The sequence below is a fragment of the Xyrauchen texanus genome, chromosome 27 (genome assembly GCF_025860055.1).
Source record: "Xyrauchen texanus isolate HMW12.3.18 chromosome 27, RBS_HiC_50CHRs, whole genome shotgun sequence".
NCBI lineage: Eukaryota > Metazoa > Chordata > Actinopteri > Cypriniformes > Catostomidae > Xyrauchen > Xyrauchen texanus.
The window spans coordinates 22,689,678-22,717,143 of record NC_068302.1 but is presented as its reverse complement, the minus strand read 5'-3'; the positions used below and the strand labels follow the sequence as shown (position 1 = coordinate 22,717,143).

The 27,466-nt window shown below is 42.5% G+C and overlaps 1 protein-coding gene across 3 annotated transcripts in view; it reads right to left on the bottom strand.

The window, feature by feature from the left end:
* Positions 1-27,248, bottom strand: part of mov10b.2 (Moloney leukemia virus 10b, tandem duplicate 2) — a 32,126-nt gene extending 4,878 nt beyond the window's left edge. Inside the window, exons 1-20 of one of the 3 annotated variants that reach the window (XM_052093774.1) lie at positions 26,778-27,248; positions 26,502-26,601; positions 25,408-25,616; positions 22,327-22,565; positions 21,654-21,903; positions 20,965-21,099; positions 20,634-20,793; positions 19,766-19,920; positions 18,961-19,137; positions 18,725-18,872; positions 18,383-18,550; positions 10,987-11,084; positions 10,807-10,904; positions 10,576-10,674; positions 5,766-5,868; positions 3,469-3,586; positions 2,436-2,627; positions 954-1,025; positions 719-844; positions 398-486 (exon numbers count right to left, since the gene is read on the bottom strand). In XM_052093774.1, the coding sequence (XP_051949734.1) occupies positions 398-486; positions 719-844; positions 954-1,025; positions 2,436-2,627; positions 3,469-3,586; positions 5,766-5,868; positions 10,576-10,674; positions 10,807-10,904; positions 10,987-11,084; positions 18,383-18,550; positions 18,725-18,872; positions 18,961-19,137; positions 19,766-19,920; positions 20,634-20,793; positions 20,965-21,099; positions 21,654-21,903; positions 22,327-22,565; positions 25,408-25,616; positions 26,502-26,601; positions 26,778-26,929 (2,888 nt within the window). In that variant the 5' untranslated portion in view covers positions 26,930-27,248. Of the gene's footprint in view, positions 1-397; positions 487-718; positions 845-953; positions 1,026-2,435; positions 2,628-3,468; positions 3,587-5,765; positions 5,869-10,575; positions 10,675-10,806; positions 10,905-10,986; positions 11,085-18,382; positions 18,551-18,724; positions 18,873-18,960; positions 19,138-19,765; positions 19,921-20,633; positions 20,794-20,964; positions 21,100-21,653; positions 21,904-22,326; positions 22,566-22,687; positions 22,811-25,407; positions 25,617-26,501; positions 26,602-26,777 lie in introns of those variants that run through there. The other 2 variants (XM_052093775.1, XM_052093776.1) reach the window with 2 other exon arrangements.
* Between the last annotated feature and the right edge of the window lie 218 nt (positions 27,249-27,466).

Sequence of the window (27,466 nt, the reverse complement as noted above, 5' to 3'; positions counted from 1 at the left end):
TTGTCCACCTAAAATAAAATGATTTTAGTTACCAAATATCATGTGCGAGTTTCTTTTGCCATGAATAATTAGAAAATATTTAAATAGCTCCTACATTAAAGCCAACTTGTGATGTTACTGGTCTTTGATTTACTAATTTAAATAATATTTTGTTTCTAGAAATCTGTACATGCAGTTCTGCAAACAATCAAATTTATATAATAAGTGATTTCCCTAAAAAACTATGTAGGATACAGGTTATTCACCCATTTACCATTGCTATATTCTAGCCTTGATTCGCTATGAGCTTTGTCCAAGATGATTGTCAAAGCCCCAGAAACTAGAAGTGACAATATATTAAAATCTAAATTCTTTCATGATCACAGACGTTTCATGAACTGTCAGATTATATGCATACCTGCCCCAGCTTTTATCTGTCCGTAGAATGATGGGGTTTCCCACCATGATGAACAGGGCTTTTGCTCTTGTCACAGCCACATTAAATCTCTGAAGAAAAGAAAGTCCAGGCTAAGACACCACAAACACTTAAGATACTATTAGCTGTAATCATAAATACATATAATACAATTTCAAATGCTGAAACTTAAACCATCAATACATATTTATTTCTCCTGCATAGTAACACTGAGAAAGAAAAAACTACTGGGCTGGTTATGGAGAACATGTCCTAGTTGAAATTTTTGTGTGTGTTTTTTGTTTTGTATTTGTGAGTTATTACCTTCTCATTCTTGAGAAACCCAATGTTAAACATTTCATCCAAACTGATGAATTTCCCACTGCTGCGAACAGCTGACACTATGATCACTTTCCTCTCCTGGCCTTGAAACTCCTCCACGGAACCAACCTACACAACCCATAGCAAATCGACACAACAGAAAAGGGATTTAATTTGTATCGATTTAGGATGAAAAGTCATACTAGAGTAATGGAGTGTTTACAGTCCTTAAACTAACCTTCAGATTTTTAATGCCCATGCATTTTTGAAAGTCCTCTTCTGCATCAATGGCCCGTCTGATCTTCTCCACCTGTGAATCAAACCCCAGAGAGAGAAAAAGTATTTAATGGACATTAATTTACATTTAAAGTAAATTAAATGCCATGAGCTAGAAGTCTGCTAGCATCATCTTGGTCATAGGATGGACTACACTCCCTTAAAATAGAATACATAGACAATAAATGAAGGCCAACTAAAGCCTTCATCAGCCAAATAAAAGGACACTTTCTCTTTGTGCACTTCGAAGTCCATGAAGTGAATTCGGGATGAACTTCAAAGATACTTAATGTCTTCTAATGTCTGTTTATATAAACTTCTTGAGTTTTAAACATTGCCCACCAACATCTACTCAGTTTACTCACATAAAACAAGACTTGTACTACACATAGATAACTAACATTGGCATGATTTTGAATTGCGTTATTTATTTAAAACCATTACAGCATAATTTTCTGTAAAGCTGCTTTGAAATGATTTGTGTTGTGAAAAGCGCTATACAAATAAAAATGACTTGACTATTACACAAACAGTCAGGGATCCACGATAAGTGTTACTGTATATACAAGCTGAATGTATGGCTTACTAGAGAAATTGTTAAATTAGCTATCTTAGTAGAACTGTGGCTGTTGGGCCAATTAACAGCTAATGGTTTTTGCAGCCACATAAATCCATTAAAGTAAAATTTCACCAAAATATGCAAAATGTGTTTTTCTTTCTTTTTGTGGAATACAAAAGGAAACATTTTGAAGAATGCCCTGGTCACACTTTTTTCATGCATTCACAATGAATGGACATAAAAAAATTTTATGCAAATAAGAGCTTTCAAAACTTTTCTTTAAAGCAAATTTACGCATTTACCAATTTTTACATTTCACATCTGACATTTTATTCAGCTCCATGTGAGTTCTGAACACTTGCTGGAATTGGGCTGAACCTTTACGATGTGTCTGGGATCATTACACTTAAGCACATACCACAAATACACACAACCGTGTCAATGATCAAGTGATGGAGAAAGAACCTCTTATCTGTATATTTTGGAAAAAAACAAAACCATATTGGACCTTTGTAAAGCTGCATGTACAAGACTCTCTGGAGTGAAGCAGCAGCATTTCCCCAGTGCTATGTTGCACTTCCATCTTATCAAAAATTCTGACGTATGCAAAATCATTTACATGAACAGTGCCAGCGCTCAGACCAAAACGAGACTCATCAAGACTGTAGCGCTTTTATGTAAAGCTTAATTAATTATAACTGCATGAAAAGGAGTGATCAAACATTTTTCTTCAAAGATTTCCCCTTTTGTTTTTCAAGGAAGAAATTCTTACAGGTTTGGAGCAACATAAGGATGAGTAAATGATTTTCATTTTTGGATAAACTATCCCTTGTGTTTCACATCTATTTTGGTGATTAAAAAGGGCTGTCAAAGAGGAGTTCTGACCTGTTTTCTGTAGGGGGCAATAATGCCAATCTCTTTGGGGAAGATTTTAGAGATACCCCTCTTGGCCTGTGTCAGGAGCAGCTTCTTCAGGTAGTCAATGATGATAATTATTTCAAAGGTGTTAAAGAAAGAGGGGCTGTTTGACTCTCTCTCATCCTTCCCAGGCACTCCATGGAAAATCACAGGAAATCCCTTAAGGAACATTTTTTTAATCAGAACTATACAGAATCATAGGTCAGCTATGGCAAGCACAACAAGTAAACAAAGAAAAGCATACAAAAACATCCATCCATCTTCAACCGCTTATCCAAAGTTGGGTCGCGGGGGCAGCTGCTCCAGCAGGGGGCCCCAAACTTCCCTATCCCGAGCCACATTAACCAGCTCTGACTGGGGGACCCTGAGGCGTTCCCAGGCCAGTGTGGAGATGTAATCTCTCCACCTAATCCTGGGTCTTCCCCGAGGCCTCCTCCCAGCTGGACATGACCAAGAAAAAAAAAACTGGGAGAAGTTTTATATTTACTCTAATTTGACAGCTATAAATTATTTGTGTGCAGGCTAGAAAATGAAAATTCTCAGATATCCTATATCACCACGAAATACAAACATTGGGTCTCATTCAAGAAACATGAGTAGAACTAATTTCAGTGTGAATAGTACAATGTAAAACAAATTGTTCGTAAAATTGTCCCATTGACCGATGGATTTATGATTTATTTACACAGTAATTTGTTTTGTTTGTGTTTCATGTATGCGGAGTGTACACAAAGTTCATAGTGGCAGTAATCTTGGTTTCTGGTCTTCCATTCCTCATAATAATAACTATTGTGTCTGTGAATGTTTGTGTGAATGTCTGACACAGACTGAAAATCAGTTTGTGAATCCCTGTGTTTCAGAATAAAGCATAGACACAGATTAGCAGAAATAGGGCATGCAAGTTAATAAAACCCTGAGTAATAATTATAAGGGTCTTATCACTACGTGTTTTCTTAACTTAAAGGGTTTGAACATGTTTTGTGTCTGGTATGTCTCATACTTTTTTGGGCAGGTGCTCCCAGGTACAGTATTGGTTAGAGTTTATCTCATTTGCACAGGATATCAACTCCCCATCATAAAACAACTCATTAGGAACTTGCAGAATGGATGGATGAGACCTAAAGAGAAAGATGGAGAGAGAGAGAAAGAGAGAGAGAGAGAATAAAGACAAATTAGAATTAGAGACAAACACTTTGATATTATTAATAAGAAAAGGTCATGTTCCCCGTCTGTTGCTCACTTCGATGTTGTGTCGAAGAAGCGACACTAGGGGTCTCTCTTAAGAGCCTCGCACATCTCTGAACTTGAGAAAAGGCCAATGAGAAATTAGCAGACAGAATTTGCATGTCCCACCCCCGAACATACGGGTATAAAGGGAGGGAAATGCGTCTGTTCATTCAGAAATTTTCTTCTGAGCCGACCGGTTGTGTGAGCAGCGAGCTGCGATTCACAAGACTGTCCATCTCATCTCTCAGAGCGTATGCTATTGGATCTACGGCGCATATCAGTGGCTTTCTCCTTCTCTGCACAGCAGTGCAGCTTTGCCCCTGGGCGCTTCGACAGCGCTCTTTAAAAGATAATTTTTGTAAAAGAGTTTAATTTTCTAAAAGAGCAATTCACAGCGGTGTTGAACGTCCTTTTTAGGATGCGTCTTTATAAAGATGCCCTTCCGCCCCTCTGTAGTTCCTGGAAGCGGTCGAGTGCTCTCTGCTCCTGACGGTCACAGGCGCTGCCTAGTGTGTCTGGGCCGTGATCACACCGATGCACCGTTTGTGGATGGTTTGTGTTCTCAATGCGAGAACCTTACCATGGCAACGTTGCTGTCGCGGCTTTCCTTCCTAAAAAGGAACGCCACTCCAGCCGCCCCCCGCGTCACTACTTCTTCCCACGGAATTGAGGACGACCCGGCTGGCGATGGAGGCGATTCGGGGATGGCAGCAGGCTCGGGTTCACCGGGTACATCCCCATGAACCACCCGCCCCCCAACACGCGCGTTGACTTCTGCCTGGCTCGGGGTGACAGCGGCTCACCTCACGGCTAGTCCGCCTATCCTCTTGAGCCCCCTGAGCTGGATGATGAGCTTGCCACTGCATCGGAGAGTGTTCCGGCGTCTGACGCAGAAGACTCCACTGGGCTGCCACCCTCGGGTCAGCACGCTCAGTCAGATGCTGACACCCAGATGGTTGACATGCTGCCGTCAGCGTGGGGTTGGACTGGAACCCTCCGTCCTCCCCACAGCCTTCACGGCTGAATGATTGGTTCCTCGGGTTTTCATAGTTAATCACGATTAATAGCAGATTTAGAAAGTGCTGTAATTTGATTCTCTATATACTTTTTATTGTCAAAATACATTTATATTACTTTTTAGAAAAGAAAACAATATGCTACAATTATTTGTTTATTAACATTTTCCAAGCAAAGTATTGTACAGTATAAAGACAGAAATGCACTAAAATAGCACCAATTGAAGTAACATTAAATGTTTCCCAAAGTCTAAGTGGGAGGTTGACTTATTGAAAGATCTAGTCCCTTTAGGTTGCTAGTCAACTGTAATATCCATTCATTGCTACAGCAATAGTGAAGCCGCATTTACCTAATTCACGCCGCTTTGAACTCCACATGAAAAGCGCTTCCAGAGAACATCTTGATTTGCTTTTAGTGCTGGCACTGTCCACATAATGATAACTCATCGAAATGGTTTGGTAAAGCTGGGGCCACACTAGTCAAGTTTTCCATCTATTTTTATGTGTGAGCTTAATTTACATTATTACCGGTCAGGTGGAGGGAGACAGAGTAAGCATTATCATCTGCCAGTGGGAGGTCATTGATCACTTGACCGCAGTGACTCCCTGCTGAGTTAATGGTTCCAGCAATGGAAAAAAGGATCCAACATGACCGAAAAAAAAATTATGTCGCCAGTGCGGGCTCTTGTGTTCTTGTCAAGTGACCAATGAGCTTCTTTTACTGAAGCACTGACAAGACTTCAAGCTGATCACCAAAAGTTTTTTCCGTGTTCTTCTCCTACACGGAACACTGCGAGAGCTCAGTTTTAAATTAAGGTATTTATGTGTATTTGCACAGCAAAGACAGAGTAGCTCTTCATTCTGTTAAAAACTTGGCAAGACTGAGCCAAAGTGTGCAATTAAGTTTTATTTGTGTCCAACTTGGATTTTTAAAATAGTGAACTATATGTTTCAGTGTTTTTAATGTTTAACATTCAACATAATCCATTTTTATATATTTTTAATTCATGGCTAATATTGTGGCTGTCAATGAGTAATCTTTGAATTACCCTACCTGTAGTTCAGAAGCAGTTTGGTGACGTAGCGTTTGTCATATTCCATGTTATCTGTCCTATAAAGCTCATTCTGTGTCATTAGCCTCTCCAGCAATGAGACACCTACAGGAGAGGAACACATGCAGAAATTCTGTGTTAAGACGCAATGGTGCATAAAAGTCAGACTAAATTATGCCTGTTCTGATCAACCTCAGCCCCCAGTATTAAAGGCAGTTCTTATGCTGCTTTGGTTCAGTGTAAATGAAATGCAGCATCAGAGCAGCCTTAAACTTTTTTGTAGTCATGATATAGCACATATTTAATAATTTAGTTTGGCATTTAAAAATATTAGATCACAGTTTCATTAGTTTCATATTTCTACATTCATAGTTTTAATATTTAAAACATTAATCTCATAAAATTATTATGCGCAAACCTTTACAGTGTAAAGGTCAATGCAAACATCTTTTTAAAGACAGGTCTTTTTAAAGATGCCTTTCCATCTTTGTGTGATTCCTGGATGCGGTCGTTATCTCTCCACCTCTGACGGCCACGGGCGTTCATGTTTTCATTGTGAGAAAATGACCATGGCAACATTGCGGTCGTGGCTTTCCTTCATCCGGGTGTAAGCAACTCCAGCCGCCCCCTGCGCTATGCCTTTTACATTCAGGTACGGCCCGGCTGGCGCTAGGGGCGGTTTGGGGAGTTCAATGGGCGTGGTCTCACCGGGTAATTCCCTGTGGACCTCCTGTTCCCCAGCATGCTCATCTGCCTCTGTCGAGTTCTGAGATGAGACCAGTTCGCCTCAGGTGGATCACTCCATCCCCTGGGGAAAATCCTTTGTTTCCTTTTGTTTTGTGTTTGCCGCACCCCGAACGGCCTGCAGTACCCATATAGTAAAAAAAAGAGGTCACATAATTGGTGTTTACGACCACTGTTGTCATGATGACCAGACACCAAGCACTCGCAGCCAGGGCCCCGCGAATGTGGCCCCTCTGTCTTTGCGTGCCTGGCCCAAGAGGCCATCCTCCTCAGTTGCTAACCTTTTCTATGCCAGGTATGTGGAGTAAGGTAAGCGCTTCAAGGTTCCCCTCAGCGCAGCCACCTCAGGACGAAACAACACTCCTCGACGTGCCATTGCCTGCTCCCCCCTGCCGCAAAGCCCCACCCCCAGGTACGTCAGATGCAATTGTCCCCTTTGAGCCCCTCGCCCGGAGCTCGGACGTGTGACTAGCGCTTTCCAACCCATCTGCGCAAAGGCACGATAGAGCCTGTCCCTACAGCCGAGATGAGGAAAAGATTCTACAGCCCTTACTTCATCGTGCCAAAGAAAGGCGGTGGGTTGCGGCCAATCTTGGCCTGCGAGTTCTGAACCGGGCCTTTCAGCATCTGTTCAAGATGCTGATGCAGAAACACATTTTGGCATGCCTCCCCATCAAGACTAGAAGGATGCGTACTTTCACGTCTTGGTTTTACCACGACACAGACCCTTCTTATGGTTTGCTTTCTACTGCCGGGCATATCAGTGACATGGTCCTCCCCTTCGGCCTGTTCCTGTCCCCTCGCATCTTCACGAAGGTTGCAGAGGCAGCTCTTCACAGGGCACACACAGGGACCTGGTGCTCATGCACCTCAGCTGTCTAGGGCTTCAGGTCAACTGGGAAAAGAGCAAGCTCTCCCCGGTACAGAGCATTTCTTTTCTCGGCATGTAGTTAGACTCAGTTTTGATGATAGTGCACCTCACAAGCACAAAGTCATTCAGGAGGAGGACAACGGTTCCTTGGCAGCAGTCACGCTGCTCGGGTTGATGCATATAAGACCGCTTCAGCACTGGCTTCAGACTCGAGTCCCGAGATGGGCATTGCACCGTGGCACATATCGCGTGGTTATCACACAGGTCTGCCACCGCTTATTCAGCCCTTGGACTGAACTCATGTTTCTGCATGCATAAGTACCCTACAGCAGGTGTCCAGAAGCGTCATGGTCACCACAGATGCCTTCAAATTGGGCTAGGGCACTGTTTGCAATGGGCACGTAGTCGCTGGCTCCTGGACAGGACCACGGCTGTGTTGGCATATCAACTGCCTAGAGTTGCTGGCTGTACTGCTCACCCTACGGAGGCTATTGCCATTGATCCGGGGAAAGCATGCGTTTGTCCAGTCGCAGTAGCATATATAAATCGCCATGGTGGTGTACACTCTCCTTGCATATCGCAACTCGCACACCATTTCCTCCTCTGGAGTCAGCAGTGGCTGAGGTCGCTGAGGGCCACTCATATCCTGGACAGCCTCAACGCAACAGCGAACATACTGTCCCGGCAGGCAATGCTCAGTGGAGAGAGAGACTCCACCCTAAGTTGGTTCAGCTGATTTGGAGTCAGTTCGTCAAAGCACAGGTAGACCTGTTTGCTTCCTGGGAATCCTCCCACTGCCCGCTCTGGTATTCCCTGATGGGAGCCCCCCTCAGGACGGACGGTGCTGGCACTCAGCTGGCCCCAGGGGCTGCACAAATACGTGTTCCCCCCAGTGAGCTTACTTGCACAGACCCTGTGTAAGGTCAGGGAGGACGAGGAACGAGTCACCCTCATGGCATTTGTTTGGTGTTCTTCCCGAGCCGAAGACCCTAAGAGATGTGCAGTCGGTTCAGTGCTTTCCTTCCTGCAGGAGAGGCTGTAGGGACGGCTGCCCCCCTCCACCTTGAAGGTATATGCGGCCACCATAGCGGCCCACCACAACGTGGTGGACGGTAAGTCCTTGCGCTTCTTCTCCCATGTGAGTTCACAAACCCATGAACCCTGGTTGTCCTTCCTCCCAAGCCCTGTGGCTCGCGGACCCACTATGGGTGCTAATATGCCCTTTACTAGGATAGGTGCTCCACAAGTGTCGGTTACTCCGATAATCCCCTGTGATGTATTTTCCGCTGTACAGTTTCCCTGTCAGCAGACCCGCGTCTCGCTTGGGCAGAGCTCCCACTGCCCTGGTCGCTGTGTTGTAGAGCTCCTCCCCTTCGAGGCAGGACCTACCACCACGCCTCTCCCGTGTGTGGCTGGTGAGCCCACATTATGTATTTTCCACAAGTTAACCTCCCCTTCAGGCAGGATGTGGTCTCCGTGGGGTCTTTTCCCCCTGAAAGAATAGGAAAGGAAAAGACTCTGCTTGGACACCTGTGTGAACTTGAGGGGAACTGACCTCATTGATACAATAAAAATGTCCTTGGGCCCACCTTCCCCAATGCGAATAATAGCTTTAGATGGCCCCAGCTGAATCTAATACTCTACGGAGAGAAAACATAGAGAGAAAAGGCCATGGCTGGCACGGCCTGCTCCCATGCATGCTTGTTATGTCGCTTCCCCCCCTCAGGGTGTGGGGAACTAAATGACGTCTTTTGGGGCATTCGGGGAGGTTACGTGCAGACTGATGTACCTATTACGCACGCAGCAGCTTGCTTGCACCTGCATTGGCAGTTCACGTAACGGTTTAGCTGTTGTGGCGTTTTTGTATAGGGAACCCTAGTGTCACTACATCGACACAACGCCAAGTGAGTGACAGAGGGGGTACATCTCGGTTACAGTTGTAACCTCCGTTCCCTGATGGAGGGAACGAGACATTGTGTCCCTCTTGCCACAACGTTGTACTAGCTGCTGAAATGGCCAGGACCTTGTCTCGGCTCCTCAGCACAAAACCTGAATGAGTGGCCGCATTCCAGCTCCTTTTATATCAGTATGTCCGGAGGAGTGGCATGCAAATTCCACTCGCTAATTGTCATTGGCCTTTTCTCAAAGGTTTGAGGTGTTTGGGGCTCTCAAGAGTGACCCCTAGTGTCACTACATCGACACAACGTTTCGTTCCCTCCATCAGGGAGCGGAGGTTACAACAGTAACCGAGACGTTATTAATATTTTGACAATTATATTTTTTCTCTCAGGTCCATCCGAGCTTATAGGGTTAAGGAAGTTTTGATGTTTTGAACAAGGAAACAAGGCAAAATATCTGATATCTGAAGAAAGCTGCATCAATGAATATAAAATATTAAATAAAAATATTTAATGGTTTTATTAGCTAAAGGCTGTGCTAACTTGCTATGTCATTTGCTGAAGAAATAGATCTTTCAAAATTAAGCAATGCTAACGATTGCCTAACAGTGTCAACACGTGTTTCATAGGATTGTGCATTCCTCGGCCCCAGCAGTGAGAGGAGTTGCATTGAATGCTCTGACTCAATCAATTCAAAAGCCTCTAAAATAACTTTTGCTGTGAAACTAATGATTGATACAACTACATAAAAGCATTTTGTATCATCAGCTGCGATGTCTTATAGCGTCAGTGAGGTTTTTGCTATGCAGCAGCTACTCCCAAAACTCCAGCAATTTAGGGAATCTGCGTTCATGAAACAAGTCGTCATGATAAGAAATTCTGTACTCATCAAAGTGCTTTGAGTCAACAGTCAGTACATTTATAAACACTTTAAAATTTGATTTCAGTTGGACTAAAACAATAATTTGTCTTTTTAAAATATAATATAAATCCTTTAGTCAGACTGAAATTTTGCAAAGTCGATAGTATCTCAGCTTTGTTCAGCATGTATAGTACATGTTAAGTGGACCACAATTAGTCATTATATGCATTATGCCATGCTCCGAAAGACAGACACTTCCTCAGCTGACGACCTTCTTTTAAATATATGATTATGCACTGTATCATGTATATAGACAGATGAAGCAAAAACTTGCTGTAACCCGATTTGAACTGTGCATGTCAACATACTGAGTTTTGTGTTTGTGCAAGCACATCGGCACATCTGTTTACCCTAGTCTGTATACATGTGAATCTCACCAAGTCCATGATTAATGGCTAGAGGAGATCTCAGAATCGGCCCCAACTGCAAGGGATCTCCAGCCAAAACAAGCTGTCCAGTCTCTGCATTCAACAGTCCTACACACAGACACATCCATGCATGTAGTTATACACAAACACACACCAAATGAGAGACAGTGACATGTTCCCACAGACAGATCTCTAGTGGCCAATGTCAAAATTAAATATCTAAAGTTAGTGATTGTCTACCTGCCACACTGATGACAGTCTCTGACTCCACAGCATGTCCAGCCTCATCTACAAAGATATGAGTGAAATGACCCGGAGGAATCCCCCCACTGACCAGCCTACCAACACACATAAACATAGTTCTTATTGATTTATGTAAATGTATGCGAAGAAATCTTGCATGTGTACATGATACTTTACCTGCCTGCGGTGACCAGAGTGCTGACTAGGATGTTGTAAGACATTAGATCCTCTTTACATGGAAAAACAATTAAATCACCATCCAGATTACTGTTTTTCTATACACACACACACACACACAAACAACATGAACATGTGCAAAGTCAAAATCAACACCATGAAAACTATACACATTTTACATAAAGTAGCCCCAAAAACGATATGAATACTTAAAGAAATAGTTCACCCAAAAATTATAATTCTCCCATTATTTACCCACCCTAATGCCGTCTCAGTCCGTGTACCTTTGGATAGTTATTTTCCAATAAACTGACTGTTTACTTATTTTTCATCTTGAAAGAAATAAAAATTGAGAAAATACTTTTATTTTCCACTTTTTCATTTCATATAAGAACTAGAATACATTTTTATAATGATTGTATACCTTTTAAAAGTGAAATATCGTGGGGGTGTGAATTTGTGTCCATATACAGCAGTAGTGTAGTCTAGAGCATATGCAGGCATACGCTGTAAAACCACCTTTCTTTCTTAGGATTTTGTGTTTGCCCACATGAAATAAGTGATTATGCCCTCCAGAACAACGAGTAGACTTTTGACTCTTTAACTTTTTCAATCTAATAGCACAATGCCAAAGCACTGTTGAGTGAATTGTGTTTTTTTTATTATTATTATTTTAAAAAGTGTACAGCGATTTTCTCTAAATGCGCACAGAGCAGCGGGAGAGCAACTGATGGCACTGACAAGACAGACAGTTCGACTAAACTGATCTACCAATCAGAACGTTCATTTCAGATGCAATTGGATATTTGTTAACCAATCATATTTTATGTTTCAGTAAGGTGCAGGACATTTCCAGCATCTGATGAAAAAGCATCTCAGGGGTAACCATAATTTGAACTGTAAATTTATGTCCCTGCTAAACTTACATATTTATATATATATACACATTTAAATGTAACTTATGCACATTAAACTTTGTGAAAATACTGTATGTTATTTCACCCCTGCTAGCTTTTGATGCTCTTTTTTTTTTTTTTTGCCTTTTACTGCTGTCTGTGGTGCCTTTTTCTCGTTATATCAAATCATTTCAGTTTATATTTCTAAATAGTAAAACAATTTCACTCTACACAGAAAAGCACATCATAGTGCACAATTAACACAAACAACCATTCATTTTTATGTAGGCTGTATCTGGTAATACAAGTCAACGTGAACATTACTACACTCATATTAGCTACAATGCTTAACAGTTTATGGCGTATTATGAATTAGTTTATTAGTTAGAGTAATAATAAAGTATTAACAATTTTCATAGTAGCCTAATAAAAGGAACATTAATGACACATATTAATTTAAATACATATTTAACATCAAGTTACCATACCATGGTTCTTAACAGTGTACTATTGTTACGCAGGCAGACGAGGAGTGGGGATCTAGATGCGGTTTATTGAAAATAATAAGACAAACAAGACTGGAAGGAACAAAACATGCAGGTAGACCAAGGAGGGCACAAGGGCCAAACAGACAGTCCAAGGGGGGCACAAAGGGCAAACAGACAGTCCACGGGGGGCACAAAGGGCAAACAGGCAGTCCAAGGGGGGGCACAAAGGGCAAACAGGCAGACCACGGAGGGCACAAGGGGCAGACAGGCAGTCCAAAAGGGCCACAAGACGGGGACTGGGTCAGGAGGCCTGGGAGGTGGCCACAGGACAGGGACTGGATCAGAAGGCCTGAGAGGTGGCCACAGGATAGGGACATGTTCAGGAGGCCTTAGTGTCGGCCACAGGGCAGGGACAGGTTCAGGAGGCCTGGGAGTCGGCCACAGGACAAGTTCAGGAAGCCTGGGAGTCGGCCACAGGGCCACAGCCATGGTGAACTCCGAGGGCGGAGCCGTGGCAGGCGGAGCCATGGAAGTTTCAGGTGGCGGAGCCATGGAAGACTCAGGTGGCAGAGCCATGGAAGGCTCAGGAGGCAGAGCCGTAGAAGGTTCCGGAGACAGGGCCGTGGGAGGCGGAGCCGTGGAAGGCTCAGGAGGCGGAGCCGAGGGAGGCTCTGGAGGCTGAGCCGTGGTAGGCGTCGCCGTAAAAGGCTCTGGATGCGGAGCCGAGGGAGACGGTTGCCGTAGGAGGCTCTGGAGGCAGAGCCGAGGGAGGCTCAGGAGGCGGCGCCGTGGGAGGCTCAGGAGGTGGAGCCGTGGAAGGCAGAACCGTGGAAAGCTTTGGAGGCGGAGCCGGGGGAGGCTCGGGAGGCGGAGCCCTGGGTGGCTCGTGAGGCGGAGCCCTGGGTGGCTCGTGAGGCGGAGCCCTGGAAGGCTCGAGAGGCGGAGCCCTGGGAAGCTCGAGAGGCGGAGCCCTGGGAGGCTCGAGAGGAGGGGCCCTGGGAGGCTCCAGGCTGCAGGCGCTGGCTCTGGGACGGTCGAGGCTACAGGCGCTGGCTCTGGGACGGTCGAGGCTATGGCTCGCTGACCGTGGCAGGCGTGGGCTCTGGCTCGCTGACCGTGGCAGGCGTGGACTCTGGCTCGCTGACCGTGGCAGGCGTGGACTCTGGCTCGCTGACCGTGGCAGGCGGAGACTGGGGAGCAGAAGCCTTTCCTCTTCTCCTCCGGGCAGACGACGCTGGCAACGCTGGCTCGTTGGCCGTGGCAGGCGTGGGCATTGGCTCGCTGGCCATGGCAGGCCTGAAGGGACGAGCCATGGAAGGCTGGGGGGTGACCACTGAGGGAGGAGAGGTAAAGCCCTCTTCTTCTATGCCCACAGTGAACGGCGAGCCGCAAACTTGCAGTGTCTCCTCCACGAAGTCGAGGAGCGTCCAGCGGCGAGTTGCCGGTGGCAACAGCTCCTTAGCGAACTGTGGAGATTTGCCCTGAAGAACACCACCAGGGAGTATTCTGGGAAGTCCGCTACATTCGCCAGCTCCAGAAAGTCGCAAATGTGATCCTCCACTGGACGGTCCTCTTGTTTGAGGCAGAGAAGTCTATAGTTCGCCTGTTGAACCGCTAGATCCATCGTGGTCGGTCGTTCTGTTATGCAGGAAGACGAGGGCAGACGAGGAGTGGGGATCTAGATGCAGTTTATTGAAAATAATAAGACAAACAAGACTGGAACAAACAAAACATCCACGAGGGGAAACAAAAGATATAAACGAGGGGAAACATCCACGACGGGCTCAGGCAGGAACACAGACCAGAATATACAAGACATTAACATTTACATTTACATTTACATTTACATTGGCACATTTACATTCACATTTGACGACGACTACGAAAGGAGAAACAACAGGGTTTAAATACACAAGGACAATGATGACTAAACGACATGCAGGTGAGAACAATGACTGACAGCTGGAAGTGATGAGGGCACGGAACTATGGGAAGTGCAGTTTAAGACAGGTGACAAGTGAGAGTACGGGGCAGACAACAGGGCATCGTGACAACTATACACCATGCCAGCAAGAAACTTACCTTGATATATATTTTGTAAGTTTATGTGGGACTACAATTACAACAGTCTTTTCTTCTTTTCTTTTTTTATGGTAAAAAAATCCTTTGAAATTTTACATATGTAATGTATATAAATGTAAATTAATTTTAGAGATCGGGTGCAGGTGGGGTTGGGTCTTTCATAAATTCACAGTATGCCCACCTCTTCAGACACTACTACACCACTGATATACAGTATGATATGTGTTAAACAGAACAGAATGAACCTAACATTTTTAATGGCTACAAATAGTTTTCTATTTTTTTTTTTTTTAGGATACATCTAACCATGAACTGATTGAATAAAATCAAACCCTTATCTATTATGCAGTTGTCTCTCTTTAACATCTGAGCTATATGGTCTGCATAGAGACAAGATTTTACCTGCACTATATCTGTAAGAAATATAAATTGTACATTTGACATCTAACTCTGTATGTATGTGTGATAACCACAGAAGGACACCACATGCACGAAGAGTCCATGACCTTCCTAGATGCTGTTAGTTTCTCTTGTCTTATTCTCTTTTGGAATGTTCTGTGCTCCAACGAGCACATACTGCTTTTCGTGAGCTAAATATCTCAGTTACAGACGTAACAAATATCTAGGACGGTCGTATATGATTTTTGTTCCTTTACTATTCCGGTATCAACAATTTCTTGTCCTTGGCTGTCTTGCTGTCCTGCTGTCACTATACTATTGGCTGTTGGTTGTTCTTTGTTCTATGAAAGGTATAAATATTATGCTTGCTGTAATAAACTTTGAGTAGATTGAATAGAAGCACTCTGTGTGTTGTCATTCTTTCTCCTTCCTTCATGAAGTCTTCAGAAACTCAGACTCCCAACTGCATTTAGCTGGGCATGCACTGAAAGGGACCGAAGAATTCTTGATGGCAGAAGTGTTGTATTCTAGACTACACCGAGATCCAAGTTTATTCCTAACAATATCCGTTCAACCATTATGCAATAAAATATTATTTATGGACAGCGAATGTGTTGAAAACTTAAGGGGAATTAAGTTAAATAATTGTTGTACATACCTTAAGTATGGCTTTTCTAGACACAATTATATTATTACCCCATTATAATAGCTGGCCTTATTAATATTAGGCCTATACCCCATGTGAGTGCCTTGGATTTTTGGCTTGATGTAGCCTACCAGCAACATGATTCTCTAAGACCAGGTTGGATTAACGGGCAACACTTTTACCTAATACATTTACCTTTTTGATAAAAAAAAAGGTTTAATAAAAAAGATGATCTATTACTCAGATGATCAATAAGTTAATTACACTAGGGATTCATGCTTTCAGTGTGAGGGGGCCGTTTTCAGGTTCAGTGAAGTAGGTCTTATGATTTTTTTTAAAAAATTTTATAAATCAAGCAAATGCAACTCCATGTCAGCAAAAGTAAATCAGAAAAGGGAGTGTTTAGTTGCATTTTATTTCATAAATTCAAAGGAATGGCGAGCGGGCCTCAGATAGGTGGTAAGTGAAGAACTGCGTGCTACTAGCACCCCGACAATTAACTTAACACTTGCTGAATAAAAACTGGAAAGCAAAAGGTGTAACTACGAATGAAAAACATTTTAATAAAAAGAGAGATTAAAATAAATAATTATACATGAACAATACGGGCTGACATCCTTCCCTCAAAAAATCCTATGATCCTTTTTTGCCCTTGTCCTACAAGGCTTATTCCTTATGTTTCCCCTGCATTTATTGGCTTGATTTAATTATCATTATCAACAACAACAAAGACCAGATCAAAAGTTTATTTAGTTACAGTTACAGTAGGTCTATACACAGCATCCCACTTCATAATTTTCCTTTTAAAATTAAAAAGCATTGCACCCCATCCCGCGGTTGATAGCAAGTTGTCTTTTGCTCGATGAGATTGCAATAAACAAGCAGTAGTCAGAAGTTTTTCTAAGAAATATCAAAGTCCTAAAATGAATAGAATCTAGCTGCAAAAGCAATCGATAAACCTGAACTTGGTGAACTCTTAATTTCTATGAACGGGGTTGAGAAAGAACAGATGATGATGCACGTTGACAATCAGTGAAAACAGGATTCTCAGGCCCGCACACATGTGCAAAACAAATTATTCAAGTTATAATCAAGGGCGTAGCCAGAAAATTACTTTTAGGTGGGCCTCAACAAAAATTGATGGGCCAAATTTTCACCCAATTTTATATTTTTTACCAAATTTTCCTTAACAACAAAAAGGCGGTATATTCAGTGAGTTCTTTAATATTAAAAACTAATTTTATGCAATTTTCTTTACTATTTTATAAATGTATTTGAAGTCAAAGAGTAATCTGTAATATTTTGGATGGGCCTGGCTACGCCACAGTTTATAATCTCTAATGAAAAGTTTGTTTTCTTGTTTTTGGCTCTTTCCTTTATACTGAAAACAAGCAGATACAATATAAATGGTAGTAAATTGATAAAAGAGAGATAATGGAAATTAGATAAATGAACAGTTCATTGTTTATTTTGTTTTGAAGGCAAAAACGATAAACAAATTATCCAAAGGTACGTGGACCTGTCTTCGTCTCTCGGACATACAATTGTTTTAGTAGGATGTACGATATGTGTTCATTGTAAGTCACCCATTTTTGTGATATATTTCTTTCAATCACAATTAAAATGTATGAATGAAATTGCATTAATAACATATATGGACCCAAGGACATTTTTTGTGTATCAATGAGGTCAGTTCCCCTCAAGTACACACAGGTGTCCAAGCAGAGTCCAAGTGATTGCGCTCCATAACATCAGGGAAATCAGACCTTTTCTGTCTGAATATGCTGCAAGGCTCCTGGTCCAAGCTCTGGCCATTCAAGACTGGACTACTGTACTTTGTAAGGTGGCCTCCCAGCTAACTGCAGATGGTCCAGATTGCAGCAACGCATCTGGTCTTCAATCAGCCAAAAAGGGCTCAAGTGAGCCCAATCTTGATTTTACTTCACTGGCTACCTGTAGCTGCCTGCATCAAATTCAAGGATTTAACTCTGGCCTTCAGGACAGCCAGTGGAACCGCACCCTTACTTCAATTCAATTTACTTCACTGCAGTCTATGAATGAGCGATACCTGGTGGTCCCATCACAAAGAAGCTCAAAGTCTATTTCACAATTGTTTACGTTCTCTGTTCCACTGTGGTGGAATCAGCTTCCAACATCCACACAATCTACTGAAACTATCTCAACATTCAAGAACCAGCTGAAAACACCACTATTATGTGAGCACTTAACCAATCCACACTAATTGCACTTACTATTGAACTTAACTTGCACTTACAGTACACACACAAAAAAATACTTGTCAGTCTCTTTCTTCTGCGCTAGCGCCTATACTACTCAGCCACCTTAAGAGCTTGGCAGAACTTTGTATGGCAAATTGCTTGCTATGTTTCTCATTTGTAAGTCGTTTTGGATAAAAGCATCAGCTAAATGACTAAATGTAAATGTCACACAGGTGTAGTTCATCACATAAACAATGGACATGTTACATGTTAAGTTTGAAACCATGAAGTGTCCAAATATTTTTAGTTATAGGATTTAAAACCTAACAAACATTTTGTGAAATGTTTGTCTTAAAAAGTATGCTTTTCTTTCTTTAAAACATGTGCCATTTAGTTTGGTATTTTGTTATTTAATGCAAAAACAACAAAAAAAAATGTATGTGTGCCTTAAGTATCTAAATACTTTTATGCGGCCCCTGTATATGTCATTATTTTTTCATATCATAATTGACATTTTTATGGGTTTTACAATCTGTTTTTTTTTTCTGTTTTTGTAATATTATTATTATTGTTATTACTGTGTTGTATTTTCACTTTTATCATCATTATTAAATTTTTTTCAACATGTGTGCATTTTATTTAACTTTATAAAAATAAGATACTTACAACTACTGCCGTAGGGATGTCTTTAGGATTGCGTGTACTAGCATAGAGTCGGTAGATTTTCTGTGAGTCAACATGTTGGCTACTGATAAGTTTTTCGCACAGTTGATCAGCAGCACTATTAGAGGGAGCACATGCAAGGATACAGGCACCAGGTACCATCTTCTCCACCTTAGAGATGAAATAAAGAGAGAAATACAGAGAAAGAAACAACTAATATGTGTTGGGCTACATGTAGTGTTATATATAGGTAAATATAAAAACAGATTCATGCAGGTGTGCATGATGGGGTGATTATTTATGAAGGTGTGTTTTTGCATGCATGCATGAAATAACCTGCTTTACCTGTTTGATGGCCTCCACTAGTGTGACAGTTTTACCAGTGCCAGGAGGCCCAAACACCAAGTAAGGTGCTGGCTTGGACGTACCGGCCACGATGTTACATACTGCACTGTACTGTTCAGGGTTCCTCTCCAGATTTCGATCAAAGAGTCTATATACACATACAAACACATTCAACTGAAATACTCCATAATGTCTTATTATAAAACATATTTTCAGCTCAGCTGGCTCTTACTGACTTCAGGGAAGGCAGAGGTGCAGGGGACACGTCCCTTGACCCCACAGGGAATAGCACATCTTTGAGGTTGTGCTGGACCGCCATGTGTACAGCTCTGTGTTGTAGTCTTAACGGGAGACGATTAACCGTGAACTCTACACGGAACTCCATGTTATTTATGAAAATTTTATCTAGGAATCTTAACACACACACACACACACACACACACATGCATCAATGGGCTTTCATCGGATGGATTTCTGTTATGATTTTGATACAAGCTACTTGGAATTGTTTTATATTATCTTTTTATTGCTGTAGATCAGTGTTTCTCAATCCTGGTCCTGGAGTACCCCCAACACTGCACATTCTGGATGTCTCTTTTGTTAGACACACCTAATTCAGGCCAAAGATGCTGCCTATCACACCTGGAATCACGAGTTTGTATCCAGGGTGTACTGAGTGACTCAAGCCAGGCTTCCAAAGCAACCAATTGGCCTGGTTGTTAGGGTGGGTAGAGTCAAGTGGATTACATTCCTCGTGGTCAATATAAGGTGTTTCTCGCTCTTGGTGGGTCATGGGCCATGTAATAAGATTGTTTCAGAAGCAGAGGCAACTGAGATTCGTCCTCCACAACCTGGATCGAGGCGAGTCACTGTGCCACCATGAGGAATCAGACCGCTTTGGAAAGTGGGCATGCCAAACGGGAAGAAAAGGGTCAGCAGGATCAGGATTGTGAGGCGCTGCTCTAGATTTCTCCTGCAATGTCCTAAAACAGTTTGTTACAGCTAATTACAGCTGCCATACATTTAACTCATAATTCATACCTTCTGGAGAGGCCCAGTTTGACCTTATCCAATTCCACTTTGTGGACGTAGCCCTTGTATTTGGTTACAGATGAAAGTTTGACCTCAGTACTTTTGGTAAGAAGAAGGTGGTCTCCCCTCAGAACTGATGGCCGATTCTCCGATACACCAGGGAGCTTTTGCGCAAGTGATATAAACAAAAACCTCAAAACCTTTTCTCTTTCCAACACATATTAAACACTTGAACACTGTGTGCATTAGGCTTTGCTCCAAAACCTGCCTCCTGTCTACCTACACAGCTGCCTTCTATAGCAGCATCCTAACCAACATGGACCTTCATAAGGGACTCATTTGAAACACTCTAGATAGCAGCAACTCCATACATCACAAACTGTAGCGCTCCTCACACACAGCGCACGGCACGGGGGACTTGATTTGCAATTGATTTCAACACATGTGATGCAAGAGGAATATGGCAATATTCAATGAGCATAACTATACATAGCTCAGAGAGGAATAAAGCCGTTTCTCGTTTCCTCCTTTCCATTAATCCCTTTACTGTTAGCTATGAAATTAGCCTTAGCAAGACAAAGGTGTCTGAAATTAAAAAAGCAACAATGTTAAAATGTAAATTCCACCATGGGACTCTATTAAACACAATGCAGAATTTGAGATGTGGTGGGAATTATAATGATTTCAGAACAAAATGACAAAAATTACATTCCTATGGCACAACTAGCGACATTTTTTTTTTTACTTTCTAAAATGTACTTTCTAAAAATACAATGAATATATAATTACTTTCTAGAAAGTGTCCACTTTTAAAGAAACACTCTTCATCTGTGTCTATCAGGTAAGTTTAATAAAATACAGCAACATTTCCACTTACATTTAAGACCACTAGTCTTTTGTCAGTGTCCCTCACTAAGGTGACTTTGTCTTTGTTATATCTCTTGATGTCAACATGCATTTGACACTCCTCCAGGTACAGCAGTAAATCGAATCGTTCTGCATAGTTATGGAACTCCAGCTTACTCTGCAATAGTGACCTTGAAACCGCCAGATGCACAAAGGAAATAATCGTTATGTTTCTTAATGATTAAATGTCATATGAAGCTGATTCAAGACCATTCAAACCTATATAAACACTATAACACCAGACGTTAACCTGGTCTCAGACAAATTCTCAATGACATGATTGGAATTTAAAGGACACTAACTGAAGTTCCTGACACTTTCCTCTCAGAGTCTGGGAAGAGCAGTCATCTTTCAGGAGCTTTGCCAGTTCAGATATATGGAGGGGAGGAGTGTATTGCCCCAGTGACACTACATTTTCCAGATTGTTCTGAACAAAACTATGTAAAATAAACACACATGAAATTATATTATTAACAGATATTATGGATATTCAGGAGAAGGATATTAAATGAATAGATTTCCCAAAATGTATATTCTGTCATTATTTATTCACCCTCATGTTATTCTAGACTTGTATGACTTTTCTTGCTTTGTGGAACACTGAAATGGTAAATTTTGAAAGATTATCAATTACAACTTACATTTTTGGTCTGTTCCTTACACAGTCAATACTGCATGGCTTCAAAAGACATGGGTAAGGACAGCTTTTATGATACCATGATACCTATAGTGTGATGTTTTATTATTTTGTAGCTTGACAGCCTCAGTCCTCATCCACATTTTTATGATATGGAAAAGAATGGTGATGATATTCTTCATATATTCATCTGTCACACTTTGTACATGAGGGTGAGTAAATATTGACAGAACTTTCATTTTTGGGTGAACTATTCCTTTAAGAATCTGAGATTTGCAGATATGTTTCATAACAACACAGGTCAAAACAACAACATTTTGTCTGAAAAAAATTATTGAGTGGTTTTTCTCTTACCCATCAGGTGGAACACCCTCATCCACTATGCAGTTTTCTGGTTCAGAGGTGTTGAGCCTCAGGGGTTTGAATGGTTCTGTGGGGCCCAGTAAGGCTGCAAGCTTAGTCGTGTACACTGCTTTAATGAAGCGCAAAATGTGGATGGGTTGGGTGGTGGCTTGGGTGTTCTCCTTAAACTCAAACGCTAGAGAAGCTGAATAAACTCCCACATGACTGGATTTGAATCTCACAGTCACCTCATACTGCTCACCTAATAAAAAAAATAAAAAAAAGGCAACAGCACATTTCTAATATTTATCATATTTAATAAATCAAATCAAAGATGACAGGCTGGCATGTCACCAAATACAACCTTTTAACAGCATAGTAAGATCTTTTCATCTTTGTTAACGATATAAGTCATGATCTTGTGTCTCTGTGCAGTTTTATAATTTGGATTATACCGCTGTTGAATGCTTGATTCTGATTGGTTGACGGACGTTCTGAAGTGTGCAGTTATTTTCCAGTAAACGCACGGCTATGAAGTAGTTCCAGGTCTTGACCGCATTACAGTTCCACTCCACTTCGCATTGTGACCGCATTACTACCTCGGGGTGTGCATTATTTATCAATACTTCAATGTTCCATGGTCAATTATTAATTACTTAGTATGTAGGGTATTGGCAGCACTTACGTGGTTCCAGACGGAGTGGATTGTTGCGTGTGACTTTCTTGCTGTCTTCCAGAGTGAAACACTGCAGCCATTGGAGAGTGGTATAGTAGGTGAAATACACAGCCTCCTGACCTGTGTTCTCAACAAACAGCTTCAGCATATAAACCTCTGCACTGTCGACATTGATCTGAATCTCACCATCAATGATCTCCCTGTCTGAGGACACCCGCACCCCATGCTTATCAGCTATAAACACAGACCTAGGAAAGAGAACAGCACAAACATGGTTTTGCGATTCAGATAAAAGTGTAATAAGTGTGGATATAATTAGTTACAGTGAATAAAGGACCTTAAAATATCTTCTAAAAGAGACAACACTTACATCATTCAGACTCTGAGCATTGTTCATTGCCAGCAATCCTGAACTTTTCAAACTAACCTGAAAGGACTCAGATAAACATATAATCCAAAACCTTCTAACTTTTAAACCTAGCCTAGCATACAGTGGTTGCAAAAAGAATTTGGACTCTAAAGATTTACATTAACAATTAAATTAAATTAAGCCACAATTAAAAATGTCTGAATTTTATTGTATTAGATAACAAAATATCTAATCAAGAGGTGTTTATTTTAAAGAAAGACAGCACAAGTACACTTTTCAATCAAAACATTTCACTAAATCTGTATGTTTTGTTTGTAGACATAGGCCTACTTTTTAAACTTCACATTTTTGGACCACTACTTCATATAAATACAGTATATGCCGAAATTAAATGTATTCAGCTTATCAGCAGGGAGCTTTGGGATTTGAAAGCTTGACAAATGTACAGTAGCAAAATGTCAATTTAGAATGAACACAACACTGCTTGGACTCTCACTTCTCACTTTAGTAAACAGCAATATTACAAGAGTAATGTGCACTTTAATAAGAATAATGCTGGTGGAACAACAGTACTGTCATGTATCACCCTGTCGTGTTTCACCTTGCTCCTTAGTTTTCACTTTTGTCCTTTATTTAACTCCATAGTCTTCTTGTTAGCGTTCGTGTTCACTGTCATTGTTCTCACCTGTGTCTTGTTGGTAATCATCCTGCCTTGTGTGTATTTAACCCTGCCCGTTCCTCCATTACCTTGTCGTTTGTTGAATGTTGTCAAGCCTGATCTGTGTTTCCCTGCCTGAGTTCTTAGTTTATGTTTGTTTCCCCATCGAGGGTTTTTTCCTTTGTGTTTGTTTTGATTTTGCTAAATAAAGAAACCTGCACTTAGATCCTCTCTCCGCGCTGCCTCATTCGTAGCAGAACGAACGACCTACAATGGATCTAGCAGGGTTCCTCATGGAGCTGACACAGGCGGATTTGTCTGTCCGGGAGTTCTCCTACTTTTTCACCAACGTGGCCAGTTGCACCGGCTGGGATGACCACACTCTGAAGATGGCGTACCGGTTCGGTGTTCCCAAACACCGGTGGTGGGAACTCCCGGAGACTGCACCTGGCGGGAGTACGTGGGACTCATCTTGGAGGAGTTCGCTGCCGGGGAACCACCTCTCCAGATCCCAGCTCCTGCCTCTGGGCTTTCCTCTCCAGCCACGGTGAGTGAGCCAACCCCCACGCCTGCCGTGGTCAATGAACCAGCGCTGCTAACTTCATCTGCCCGGAGGAGGAGGAGGAGGAGAAGAAAGGCCTCTGCTCTCCAGCCTCCGCTAACCATGGCCAATAAGCCAACGCCTGTAGCCTCCGACAGCAGTGAGCCAGCGCCTGTAGCCTCCGACAGCAGTGAGCCAGCGCCTGTAGCCTCCGACAGCAGTGAGCCAGCGCCTGTAGCCTCCGACAGCAGTGAGCCAGCGCCTGTAGCCTCCGACAGCAGTGAGCCAGCGCCTGTAGCCTCCGACAGCAGTGAGCCAGCGCCTGTAGCCTCCGACAGCAGTGAACCTACGCCTGTAGCCTCGACCGTCCCTGAGCCAGAGTCAGCAGCCATGACCATCCAAGAGCCAACGCCTCCCGAGCTTTCCAGAGCTCCGCCTCCCCAGCCTCCCGAGCTTTCCAGAGCTCCGCCTCCCGAGCTTTCTACGGCTCCTCTCCCAGAGACTCCTGAGCCTCCTGCGGCTCCGCCCCCAGAGCCTTCTGCGGCTCCGCCGCCTGAGCCTCCTCCATGGCTCCGCCTCCCAAGCCTTCCAGGTCTCCGCCTCTAGAGCCTCCTACGGTGCCACCTCCATCGGCTCTGCCTCCCGAGCCTTCCAGGTCTCCGCCTCCAGAGCCTCCCAGGCCTCCTGAACCTGTCCCTGTCCTTTGGCCGCCTCCCAGACCCCCTGAACCTGTCCCTGTCCTGTGGCCAGCTCCCAGGCCACCTGACCCAGTCCCCGTCTTGTGCTCCCCTTGGACTGTCTGTCTGCCCCTTGTGCCCCCGTGGACTGCTTGCCTGCCCTCTGTGCCCCCTTGGACTGTCTGTCTGCCCCTTGTGCCCCCTTGGACTGCCTGTCTGCCCTCGGTGCCCCCCTTGGTCTACCTATCTGCCCCTTGTCCCCCCCTGGATTGTCTGGTGTCCCCTTGTGCTCTCCGTGGTCTGCCAGTTCCCCCCCTCATTCCTTGGACGATTCGGTTTTGGTTTTTTTGTATGTTTGTTTTTAGGATAGTCTGGGATCCGATCCTTTTGAGGGGGGGCTATGTCATGTATTACCCTGTCGTGTTTCACCTTGCTCCTTAGTTTTCACTTTTGTCCTTTATTTAACTCCATAGTCTCCTTGTTAGCGTTCGTGTTCACTGTCATTGTTCTCAGCTGTGTCTTGTTGGTAATCATCCTGCCTTGTGTGTATTTAACCCTGCCCGTTCCTCCATTACCTTGTCGTTTGTTGAATGTTGTCAAGCCTGATCTGTGTTTCCCTGCCTGAGTTCTTAGTTTATGTTTGTTTCCCCATCGAGGGTTTTTTCCTTTTTGTGTTTGTTTTGATTTTGCTAAATAAAGAAACCTGCATTTAGATCCTCTCTCCGCGCTGCCTCATTCGTAACAAGTACAAATGGTGTAAGGTGATACTCTTCACATTTCTGAGTAATTTCAGAGGATGGCTGTTAGTTCATGCTCAAACTAAAAGTATGTAAAACCAGCTCACCTGTCTTTACTGTCTAGTCGGTGTAGGATGTATTTAGCCAGTTTCCTCCTTCCTCTGACTCCACCCTCTCGTCCTGAATTGGAGGGTGGATCAGAGGCATCCTGGCCACTAGAGAATGGTTGTAATTTTCCATTACTCAAACTAGGCGTGGCTTGATTTTGCTGTCTGCGAGAAGATCTAAACCACTGATCATGCAACCTTAACCGGACCTGGATATGCCATAAAAGGAAAATGTTCAGTTTTTGCTTATTCGCCAGCATGAGGATGTCACACTAACACATCACATTAACACCAGCCTATATTTATGACAAGGCTGAATGATCATATTTGAAGTATCAAGTATTTAGGCAAGTAAACCTGTGTGCTCATATGAGGTGGCCAATTGTCTGGATTTTACCTGTTTTCAATAACAGTGTTCACACATCACAATCTTTATTATACTCTTATTTTTGAGGTACATGTTGTGTCTTTCTCTGCTTCCATGCATCTCTATCCTCTCTTCAAGGTGTGCATTCTTCAGAGAAGATAAGTGTGACTCAAGGGCAAAAGGGAGGCCAGCACAATATTAGACAGGTTGTTTTAATGTTGTGGTTGATCGGTGTATTATAAACAGTGTGACACCCAGGAAACTTCATGCCTGGAGTAATCCTGCGTGACTGCTTCCATCTGCCCACTCTCATAATTATTAACTGAGTGATAAGCTACTTTATTTAAGCATATACTAATGTGTTCCTGAAATAGACACCTCAACTTATTGTTAACTGTCATGACAACTGCATAAAGTTGAGTAAGAACTTCTGTTTTCCACAAGTTAGTGGTTGAAATGTTGATAAGTCTGTGTCAGCAATTAATCAGAGAAATGCTGGATCACCTCTGATTTAGATTTTCTTTTGATGGAAATTAAAGAGTACTTGACTTCAGGTGATTAAATCCATACCTGAAATCATTATTTTTGCAATGTTGCATACGCCAAATAAAAGTCTATAATCATATAAGATAGCCTACAGAGACTGAAAAGACAGGGAAAAATAACAAACTGGATATTACACATACATAAACTGACTGGTAAGGAAAAAAAAGAGGATGTTTCTTACATTATTGTTAAAGTAAACATGTCCTGATCTGATGCGCGCCTTGTTGCCTTTGCTCAATGCAAAGAGCACTGTAGAGAAGTTTGGGTCTTTAACGCCATCCCTGTAAAGATACATACAAATCGGTTGTTACATATTGATGACCCTCTTCAAATAAATATATTTGAATAGATATATAGCCTAATCTTAGTAAATAACCAAAACATTGAATATAACCAACACTTCTAACACTACCATACAAAGTTACAATGTAAAAACCTAAAACTAGGAAATGTTCACCTGTCTCGAAACTCTAGATTGTAGATGTCTTTCAGTGTGGCTCTGTCAGTGATAGATCTCCTGTTTGTTTCCTCCAGCAGTTCTATGAAGTCAAGTCCAACCGCACGCACATCGGCACAAGAGAGCCGATTCTTTCTGTTTCTTCTGCTCATGCTGTGTAGAGTGTTCTGTACCGATGTACGGAGGTATGCTGACCCACTCACACACTTCTATAAAGCAGTCGCAGCTGTTTTTGCGGAAACGACGAAAACGAAACTTAAAAAGTAGCATAGGGTTTCTCATCTTGATTCAAAACTGATTATATTCACGACCTTTACATCTTTTAGCTAGAAAACATGTGTGAAATGTAGTCTACAAGGCACACCTGTCCAACAGTAAACATGTAAAATAAGACTTAGTAAACATAATTTGAATAAACCGTGATGAATTGATCGGAGAGGTAATCGCGCCCCCAGTGGATCAGAGAGAGTAGCGCTACAAATGGACCAAACGACTGAATATTAAAAAGATCATCTAGCTATTTTATGCACCATATGAAATGCTCATATTAAATATGTTATGTACGTTAACATGAGGCAGTATGGCGTTGTTTCATGGGTAATGTTTCAAATTTTGATTTGAAGTCTTTTGATTTACTATAATTTTGATCTAGAAACAGTGCAGAGATATTATAAATATTTCCTTTCAAA